Source organism: Diospyros lotus, chromosome 6 (assembly GCF_014633365.1).
Source record: "Diospyros lotus cultivar Yz01 chromosome 6, ASM1463336v1, whole genome shotgun sequence".
In the NCBI taxonomy this organism is placed as follows: domain Eukaryota; kingdom Viridiplantae; phylum Streptophyta; class Magnoliopsida; order Ericales; family Ebenaceae; genus Diospyros; species Diospyros lotus.
This window is the reverse complement of record NC_068343.1, coordinates 14,162,183-14,173,209: the sequence shown is the minus strand read 5'-3', so window position 1 is coordinate 14,173,209 and position 11,027 is coordinate 14,162,183. Positions and strand designations below refer to the sequence as shown.

At 35.6% G+C, this 11,027-nt stretch overlaps 1 protein-coding gene across 2 annotated transcripts; it reads right to left on the bottom strand.

The window, feature by feature from the left end:
* Window positions 1-335: 335 nt before the first annotated feature.
* Window positions 336-10,682, bottom strand: LOC127804643 (uncharacterized). Of its 2 annotated transcripts, none has more exons than XM_052341540.1 (3): window positions 10,255-10,682; window positions 1,150-1,387; window positions 336-669 (listed from the first exon to the last, which is right to left on the bottom strand). In XM_052341540.1, the coding sequence occupies exons 1-3, from the start codon at window positions 10,552-10,554 to the stop codon at window positions 530-532; spliced, it is 678 nt and encodes a 225-aa protein (XP_052197500.1). In that variant the 5' UTR covers window positions 10,555-10,682; the 3' UTR covers window positions 336-529. The 2 variants fall into 2 exon arrangements, with proteins under 2 accessions (XP_052197500.1, XP_052197499.1); XM_052341539.1 differs by lacking the exon at window positions 336-669 and adding an exon at window positions 7,781-10,154 and having other exon boundaries at window positions 1,241-1,387; window positions 10,255-10,396.
* Between the last annotated feature and the right edge of the window lie 345 nt (window positions 10,683-11,027).

Sequence of the window (11,027 nt, the reverse complement as noted above, 5' to 3'; positions counted from 1 at the left end):
CTACTTCTAAAAAAATTGTATTCTTCCTTTATCGAATGAAAATGTATCTGTTTATTTATTTCTTTTTTAAATCCCTATTTTCATATATATATATATATATTCCATATATACATTGGATGGCAAAATCTTAGTAACCAAAAACAACGAATATATGAACCTTTACGTTGTCAAAAAATACAAATCTTATTTATGTATAATTTTTTTTATTTTTCATAAAAAAAATCATTCACACCTCAAACCATGATCTTTTAATCATGAAAAGGTCATAGACAAACTTGGAATTCAATTCAAAAAATGCTTTGCAATATGTGACAAGATTGAGCATATCCACCACATTCAGAAATTTGTTTCCACCACATTATTGCATATGAACAAAAGTGCATGGCCGCTACCAGATTTAGGCTTATTCTTCCAGCTAAGAAACAGTATCACAGCACCAACAACATTATCTAAGAGAACATCACAATAAGGTAAACGTAAACCAAAACTTACAAAGATTTCTACATGGACTTGTTTCTACAGCAGCAACTCAACCGACAACTTTACCGCCTTGGCGCCGAGTAGTAGAATATGCAGAGAGTGCTGATCCAGTCACACTAAGTGAACGCTTTGCAACATCCACACTTTTCTTTGTTACCAACCAGACGGTCCAAAAGAACCCTACCCAACCTGATATGAATATATTTTTGCCATTGGTCAAGAATTAAAGAAAGAAAACAGCAATATCAGAAGCATGTTGATTTTGAGACATTGATTCTTGAGTTTTAGCTCATATAAACTGTAAAAGGAGTCTAGGAATTCGATGGAAGAAGCCAGCCCAATGCATGTGTGATATTTTTTCAAGACCAATTTCTAAATATTTAGGGCATGTCAATAAGTAAATATATATTTCATTAGCATGTGTTGAAACAATACCTCTTTCTCATTTTCTTTTTACAAGAGATTTAACATTTGTGTTTTATTATATCACATTCTACAACTATGAAAAAAATATGAAAAAGCAGTCCTAATGTCCATTTTAGAGACCACCATGCATGGGATAGAACCTATTTTGTTAAAGCTTAATGAACATCAAAGAAAACAAACCATGGAGACTAAGGGAATAAGCAGTATTGAAAAAACAAAACAAACGTAAGAGAAACAGCTTGCCTGTAGCTATCAGAACGGCTATGATTGCAGAAACTGTTGCAGTTGAAACAACAACCACAGCGACTGATAATGCCCCAATATAAATTGCAGTCACACACGCAAAGAAAATAGCCAAGAAACCCCCTACTGCTGCTAAACACATGAGGAGAGAAATTACAACTGCATTGACAGTTGCTGCCAGAAAGAAAAGCATAAAGACTGCCAGTCCTGTCAACAGCAAAAGAGCAATTGTCCCAACCTGCAACAATTTTGGCAAGCATTTCATAGATATACAGAAAAAAGAACAAAAGGTTCGTTTAAATTTTGTTCAACCAAATTAAGCTGTGTTTTTCTTTTCATTTGTACTTCAGCTCTGAAACAGAAAGACTCCTAACAAGGGACCACATAAAAATAAAACAAAAAAAAAAAAAAAAAGGAAGAAGTATATTAATCTAGATGATATGTTAACAAATTCCATCTGCACTAAAAGTGCTTGAATAGCAATGAACAACGAGGAAAGAGGATAAAAATAGTAACATAGCCCCACCCCTTACAAAGCATCGAGCACTAAGGATGCTATTTACACAAGACAAAAGGGAGTCTGCAGTTCACCAAGCTCCTCGCTTTGCTAGGGTCAAGGGAGGGACATATTTGTATGCAGCTTTCCCCTTACTTTTTTGCAAAGAGGTTGTTTCTACTTTCTACAATTCAAACCCACGACTTTCCAGTCACAAAGAAGCAACTTTACCTTTGCTAATTACCCCAATTATTTCTCAACTACAACTCATGGGCTATTCCACATTTTTGTGTTTCACATAAAGAGCCTATCAGCCTATGCACTCCTTTAAGATAAGTTTCTCCATAAAAGGTAAACTCAGAGCTTCTTTTTTTTTTTTTTTTTTTGCTACAATATAGGAGTCATAGTTTAAACTTTTAGCATATCCTACATGCAAAAAAACGAGTATAATTGGGGTAATTGGCTTTTGGGAAAACTGAAAATCCAAAGGTCAGACCCTCAGTTCCATACATTAGAAAATTTATGGAATAAATTTGAGGGTAATGGAAATAATAAGACAGCTTGAAACCAAACCCAGATGAGAATGCCAATTGGAGTTTCATGTCTAATAATCCTGAAACAGTAAGATTCTATAACCTAACTTGCACAAAAACATAGCATTTCTTAGAAATTTGGGATAATTTGCACATGGAGTCTTAATTTGATTAGGGATTGAAAATTTGAGCTGATACCACACTTATTTCAAATTGGATAGTCAAATACCAGATATTGCATGAAACTGGTAACTTAATTACTCTGCACTATCATTCAAAATAGGCATAGGGAATTCTCCGTAAGTTATTAAGATTGTTCAAGAGTGGGAAACTGAGGAGAAAACAAGTGTATTCACAACTTTTAGCCACTTGCAAACATTTAAAAAATTGTCATGGTCCCAAAATCAACAAAAGAACCCATAACAGAAAACATTAAAGAGAAATGGCAACAACTCCTGTTTGTATCCCAATCTAATAAGTGCATCCAGGCATTTTCTGTACTGAAGGGAGGTTCTTTCACATTCATAAATAAAGAAATAAGAAATAAACAAACAATTGTTGATTCCATTCTTATTCTAGAAAGTCATTCACTGAAGAGGACTTAGAAAATTTGAGAAATCCCCATCCACAAGTTGCAAAATCAATAAACTGATTTCAAACCAAGCAACTGAACAAAAGTATGATGATGCACCCATTTTTTTCCACATTGCAAAACCAAATTACTTAAAACAATGAAGATGTCCTCTGGGTAACCGCACACTTCTCTTTTCACTGAACTACAATGAAAAATACGAGTATAAATCACTAGTATAATTCTACATTGAATGGCTGCTTTCTGCATCTGAAATTAAGCAGAAATAGTTACTTTAACGATCTAGAAGATGGGCCTCAAAATAGAGCATCGCCTCTTTCATAAACAGATATTTAGATAAGCAAATAATAATAACCTACCTAGCAGATCTTACAAATGGTAAACAGTAACATGAACTGTTGGGAATAATGGACTTTGGTGGACAAGAGGTGTATTAGATTCAACGTGTGACAGACATCACTGACCTTAAGGATAATTTCCACCGCTCACAATCGGTGCAAGAGACAAAGTGGTTATCTCCCAAGATACAACGAGCCCTTCCAAATACGCGTGCACTCACGTGATTTGGAAACAAACTAAGAGCAAGATATAATGTGGGAACCCAGCAACAGTCGGACAGCAGGTGCAAGGCAGAGTGTAAACAGAGAAGAGAATGAGAGAAGGCTTGCTCATTATCTATCTCACAAGTGCAGGAAGGGCTGCCTTTTATAGGTAGAGAATATGGCCGTTATAATATGATCGTTGGAAAGTGGAACCAATGCACTCTGTGGACCAATGGACCATTTGAAATATCAATATTTTACAACAATCCCCCACATATTTCAAATGGGTTCAAATAAGAGGAATGACTGCTGCTGGGTTAAGCTGAGTGTAACACCTCAAACTTGGTGTCTTTTGGACTAACCAAGTCTAGAAAGAATGAGACACAACTTACATAGTCATTGGTGAAACTTACAGTTTCTATGAACCAAGGAACATGCTTGTAAATTATGATTCTCACCAATCATATTACACCTCTTTAATTCTTGCTACTCATCGCAGTTTTGCACTAATAGGCCATGCACGTGCCGAGTAATTAAATGAGTGCTCTAGAAATTTAGCCACAAATTTCATAGGAGCGGCCCCACTCCACACTCACATAGGTGAATCCATCAAGTGTATACTGCAATACTATACACCACCCATAAGGGATATAAAATTCATTAAGAACTTAGCTCAACCCTTGTACATTGCAATTAATTTGCACTATTTACACCATAGGATGGGACACCACAACAATAACAGTGCTTCACCATAAGATCAACATATGATTTGTTATTACCCATATAAACCTAATTCATGGGATCTCCAATCATATAGGTTGGGTTACCATCACTGTTGATTTCTCTCAGTTGGCAATAGTCCCATTTCCCTCGATGTTTCATTTATTAATATTCTACCCAATGGTTTAGTCAGAGAATCGGCCAAATTCACTTCTGACTTCACATAATCTATGGAAATAATTCCATCTTAAGCAGTTGCTTTATCACATTATGTCTCAATCGAATATGTTGACTTTTACCATTGAAAGTTTTGTTCTTTGCAATGGCTATTGCCACTTAGAAATCACAATGCATCGACACTGAAGGTGTTGGTTTTATTCCTAATAAAATATCCACTAAAAAGTTTTTCAACCACTCAGCCTCATTACTAGCCAACTCCAGAACTATAAACTTTGATTCCATGGTGGATCTGGCAATAATAGTTTGCTTGGCTGATTTCCAAGACACTACACCCCCACCAAAGGTGAACACATAACCACTAGTGGATTTTATCCCATCTAAATCAGAGATCTAGTTAACATCACTATATCCTTCTAATATAATGAGAAATCCACTATATAGAATACCATAATTCATAGTACCTCTTAAATATTTCATTAGTCTAACTAATGCAGACCAATGATCACGATTGGAACTTTGTGTATATCTACTCAATCTACACACAGCATAAGCTATATCGGGTCTAGTGAAGTTCATCAAATGCATTAGACTCCCAATAATCTGAGCATATTTAAACTAAGCTACACTATCACCTTTATTTTTAATTAAATGGGTATTAACATCATAAGGAGAGCTCACAAGTTGGACATCAAAATGTCCAAATTTCTTTAGTAGCCTCTCAACATAATTGTAACAAACCCAAATGTGACAATGTAAGCCGCCTTCTAATTTGATATGAATTAGAGAGGTCAGTAAGGATCTTAGAAGAAGACAAAGCAGGTAAGGAAGAGATTAGAAAGGGAGGAAAAGAGAGAAGAGAAAACAGAGAGAAGTTAATAGAGAAAATAATAGAATTCTTTTGATTTTTCATACCCGTTACAAGTTTAGTCTAGAGGGTATATAAGCCTCTAGCATGGGTGATGCCATAACAGATCCCACCCCTAATAACTAACTCTTTTGTCTTTTTCTCCGACCCCTTTACACGTGGACTATCCCTTAAAATATCCTACCCCTTATAGCTGCAATATCCAAATTAATACAAATGCATAAAGTAAATGAAAACATAACATAAAAGAAAAGACTACGAAGACAGTTCAAATTTATCAATAAATGGCTGATGTCACACCACTACCACCATGTGTGACACTAATGCTCTTGAGACAACATTAGGCTGCTATTACATCTTATGATTTTAACACCCAAAATTACATTAGCTTCTCTCATATCTTTCATATCAAACTTAGAAGCTAAAAATTGTTTGGTTTCATTTATAATTTCAATACACGTCCCAAAAATAAGCATATCATCAACATATAAACTAATGATCACATAATCATTGTCAACACATTTTGTACATACACATTTATCTACTTCAACAGAAGAAAATCCATTTGAAATTAAAACAAAATCAAATTTTCCATGCCATTATTTAAGAGCTTGTTTTAAGCCATATAAAAACATAAGCAATTTACAAACCATCTCTTCACCAGGAGCAACACAGCCTTCAGGCTTAAACATGTAAATCTCCTCTTCTAAATCACCATTTAGAAAAGCAATTTTAAGATCCATCTGGTGAATAATAAGATTATAAACAGAGGCCAAAGCAATTAAAACACGAATAGATGCAATTTGAGTAACTGGCGCAAAAGTATCAAAATAATCAATATTTTGTTTTTGAGTAAACCCTTTTGCAACCAATCTCACTTTATATTTATCAATAGACTCATCGGAATTAAATTTTCTTTTAAATATCCACTTAAATCCCATAGGTTTTGCCCCTGGAGACAAATCAATCAAAACTCAAGTTTGATTTTGTAAGATAGACTCAATCTCACTTTGAATAGCATTTTTCCAAAATTGACTTTCAAAAGAAGTTATAGCTTCAGAATAAGTTACAAGATCATTATCAACAAGATATGTATAAAAATCATTCCCAAAAGAAGTCCTTTTTCTTGGTCTTTTACTTCTTCTTAACTTATACTCAACATTTTCTAAATCAACCTTTTCAAAAAGTGAAGTAGAAATATTTTCAATTTTCAAAGGAAAGATGTTTTCAAAGAATTTAAAATTTTTTGCTTCAACAATAGTGTTGTATCCAAGCAGCACTATGATCAGCATAACCAATAAACAAATAATCAAATGTTTTAGAGCCTATTTTTCTCTTCTTGGGTTCAGGAAGCATAACCTTGGCAAGACACCCCCACACTTTTAAATATTTCAAGTTAGAAGGGTAACCCTTCCATAACTCATAGGGAGTCTTACCAGTTTTCTTATATAGAATTCTATTCTGTAAACGACATGCAGATAAAATGGTTTAACCCCAAAGATTATCAGGTGCATTAGAACTAATTAGCATAGCATTTATCATTTCTTTTAGTGTTCTATTTTTCCTTTCAGCTACACCATTAGATTCAGGGGAATAAGAAGGAATAATTTCATGTATAATTCCTTCCTTCTCACAAAAATTATTTATAATTATGTATTTGCCCCCTCTATCTAATCTAACTCTTCTAATTTTTCTATTTAATTGATTTTCTACTTCTGCCTTATAAGAAACAAACATGCTAAAGGCCTCGTCTTTGTTTCTGAGCAAATATACCTTAGAATATCTAGAGCAATCATCAATAAAGGTTATGTAATATCTCTTGCCACCTCTACTCATAGTTTGTTGCAAGTCTCCTAAATCAGTATGTATCAAATTTAATAGTTCAGATTATCTTTCTACAAAAATGCATGATTTTCTAGTTAGCTTATCTTCAACACAAATGTCACATTTATTCATGCATAAGTCACTAATTCCATAAATTAATCCTAAAGTTTACATTTTCTTAATATATGAATTGCTAACATGTCCTAGTCTACCATGCCAAAGATTAACAAAGTAAAGCATATAAGCAAAAGAAGTAGCATTTTCATTAATTATTTCATAAACATTAAGCACAAATAGACCCTAATTACAATAGCCTTTACCCACAAATATATTATTTTTGGTCATTATAATCTTGTCAGATTCAAATAACACTTTACTCCCAACCTTGCTTATCAAAGATACAGAAACCAGGTTAGCTCTAATGTTTGGAACATGAAGAGTATCAATCAAAAAACCAGAGTTTTGCTAGATGTGAGTTTGAGAATTATCTGCCCTTTTCCAAGAACTAGTCTAGTTCTTGAATCACCAAGGTAGATTGTTTCTTCTCCTTCTCCTACTAGAATGTAGGAGGAAAACGCATTTTTATTTACACATATATGCCTGGTAGCCCAGAGTCTACAACCCAATCTTTTACATTGGCCACAATGTTTGCTTGAGAAATGACTACAACAATAATATCATCTGCTTCAACCAAATTTGCCTTTCGCTGGGCAGGTTTATCATTTCTCACTCTCTTCCTACACTAAGGTGCATGGTGCCCTGATTTTCCACAGACAAAGCAAAAACCTTTCTTTTTCTTGAAATTGTGGTTAGACACTTTAGGCTTATAATCACTTATATTTTTGTATTCATGCCTTTTGATAGGATTTTGAGACTTACCTTGTACCAAGTGCCTTGTGTGCCATCTCCTTTGCCATCGCAGATTGTAGCTCTTTGCGGTTTGTTTCTTCAATGATGATGTGTATGACTAGGTCTTCGAGTGATAGTTGTTTGTGCTTGTGCTTGAGTTGGTTCTTGTAGTTGTTCCATGATTCAAGCAATTTTTCAATGAGTAGGCCGGCTGCAAATTCTTCTTGCAATACAATCTTTTCAGCTTTCAAGTCTTCCAAGAGCTTGTAGTACTCGTTGATTTGACATTTGATCTCCTTGTCATCCACCATTTCCCATCGATAGAATTTTCCAATCACAAACTTTTGTTTGCCCACATCTTTAGTTGTATACTTAACATTCATGAACTCCCAAATTTTCTTTACTTCCTTATAGGGACAATAGACATCAAATAATTCATTAGACAAAGTATTGATTATCATGTGCCTACATACCTTATTTGCATATGTCCAATGATCCACCAACTTGGCATCAACACTAGCTTCATTAGGCTTGGATTCACTAAGTTCATACACCACACCGTGTACATCAAGGATTGAATATACCTGTTCTTGCCATCTTTTGAAGTTGTTTCCATCGAATAGCTCGATCTTGGACGCGTCAAGAAACGGCTTTGCATATTGCATAGGTGGAATGGAAGGAAGCACAGGATGGGTAGTGGGCGACAATGACCCACTAGCATGGTTGGTGGCAGCGGCAACACCGGTAGAGGTAGCGGCATGAGCAACTGCGATAGCGCCAGCGGCTTGGGTAGGATCAACAACTGCACGGTTGACGGCGGCGATATGGAAAGAGGTGTCCATTTTATCCTTAAGATTGTTGGGAATAATGAACTTTGGTGGACAGGTGGTGTATTAGACTCGAGGCGTGACAGATGTCACTGACCTTAAGGATAATTTCCACCGCTCACAATCGGTGCAAGAGACAAAGTGGTTATCCCCTAGGATGCAATGAGCCCTTCCAAATACGTGTGCACTCACATGATTTGGGAACAAATTGAGAGCAAGATATAATGTGCACACGATTTGGGAACAAATTGAGAGCAAGATATAATGTGGGAACCCAGCAACAGTCAGACAGTAGGTGCAAGGCAAAGTGTAAACAGAGAAAAGAATGAGAGAAGGCTTGCTCGTTATCTATCTCACAAGTGCAGGAAGGGTTGCCTTTTATAGATAGAGAATATGGCCGTTATAATATGACTGTTGAATCTAGGACTGATTATTCACACAAAAACTATCACTTTTCCACAACCAACACTCACCCAATAGAAAACTGTAATAGGATAATAGAAATCAGAACAAAACACAGCAATAACAGAAAGATAAAAGAGGCAAGAACTTATCCTGATTCAGGCATGAAATGCCCTACATCCAGACTATCAGTGACCGAGACAAAATCCACTAGAAGCACAATCAAGATTACAGCACTCCCTCTCCCTCTTGCGCACCCTTAGACTATAAACAATAGCCTCCCTCTCGAGAATACAAAGGACCGAGCTGATGCTCTCTCTCAGTTCTCTAGAGCCCGCGCAAGATACAACAAAATGAAAATGAATGCTGAAAAACCATATCCCCTAAGAACCTACCCGTCTCTATTTATAAGTGATAAAGGCGGTTACAAAATTGGGACTTAAATGTAAATAGAATAAAGATAAAGGGCTATCAGTACTAACTTTAAGAAAGTTAGTTCCGTTACATTTTAAACTCATAAAACATAAAATGTAAACTTACTTCTAACTACATTTAACATCTTCTACCGAGAATTGATACTAACTAATGCAAATTCTAACAATGACCGTTCGAAAGTGGGACCAATGCACTCTATGGACCAATGGACCATTTGAAATATCAATATTTTACAACATGAACAACACAGACGATAAAGTTATTGATGCCAGAACTTTTTACTATTGTCCAAAGGTTACTGAGGCTTTTAGTTCTGTTCAATCCATAATCAGTGAAGCTAAGTTCAGTTAGTTAATCTAATTAGTAATCTAGGAAAGATCCACAATCAGGTTAGTCAACAAGATTTCCAGCAAGAAATCAGTTCAACAGTGTTAACAGAGAACTCTCATTTGCACAATGGGCATCCCTTCCTACTCAAGATTTCCCAATCTTTGGGCCTTCCCGTACCATTCAGGAAAAGGTAAATATAATTAAGGTCTTTACCTTTCCTCACAAGGTTTACAAGAAAATGGAAAGATCACAAAGCATATCTTTGGCCACAATGAACGTGAATTCAGAGAATTATCTTCAAATCAAAAGAAAAAAATTGCAGCTGTTGGTAAAACATCAAATTTTACATATCACGTAATCCTCATTGACGAAATTTCTATCAAAGTCAGCCAATCATCATAATTCCCGGCCTAACACACAAAAACGAACAATTGACAGGAGTAAGCCAAATCCGCATCAAATCAACAGATAGAACTACATAATTCATCATAAAGGCGCTGTTACACTCACACAGACAACAAGGAGGGCCCGGAGAGGAGAGCCGCGGCGAGTCCATAGGAGGAGGTCGCGACCGGAGTTCCGGGAAGCTTCTCGGAGAAGAGGAACGGTCTCGGAGAGAGAAGATTTGATCCGGCGGACCACTGGAGTAGCGCGGCCATACTTTTCGTCAAGATCCGGAAAGAAAATCTGAGCCACCACACGGCGGAGAAGGTCGTAGAGCGTCACCTCTGCAGTATCGCTGGGCTTCCGTATCTCCTCAGCGAACAATCCGTTCGTCTTCTCGCTACTGAAATCGTCCGATTCTGCCATTGTCGCCCTGGAACTGCAGTGTAATCGATCTTTCTTTGCTCAGGCCTGCGTTTGGCTGTGTGTATTTCTGTGAAGTGTTCAAGAAGCAGTTTAGAAGCAGCGGCGAAAGAAATGGGGGAAAAGATGGTGAAAAGAATAGGTTTATTATAAGCTATATATTTATTATTATTTACGGATAATTGCTAAAGTATAAACTAATGTTTCGAAGAGAGAGTCAATGGCTAACAGTTGGATCGGGATGAAATTAAGATGTTATTTTATTTATATATAATATATTAAATTTATAATTTAAAGATAAATAATTATATAATGTTTTTTATATTCTCCTGCATTTAAATTCTATTCTATTATTATTATTATATAAGTATTATTCTATTTTGATTTTTATAAATTGTTATATCCAAACTCCTTTTAATTTAAATTAAATTAAATTGTCAACCATAAAACATAAATACAGGTCGCATTTGTAGTAC

Coding starts and splice junctions, on each gene's coding strand:
- LOC127804643 (XM_052341539.1), bottom strand. CDS start 8,592: ATGGACACCTCTTTCCATATCGCCGCCGTCAACCGTGCAGTTGTTGAT. Junction 1,388..7,780: donor CACAAGGCACTTGGTACAAG/GTAAGTCTCAAA, acceptor AAATTGTTGCAG/GTTGGGACAATTGCTCTTTT.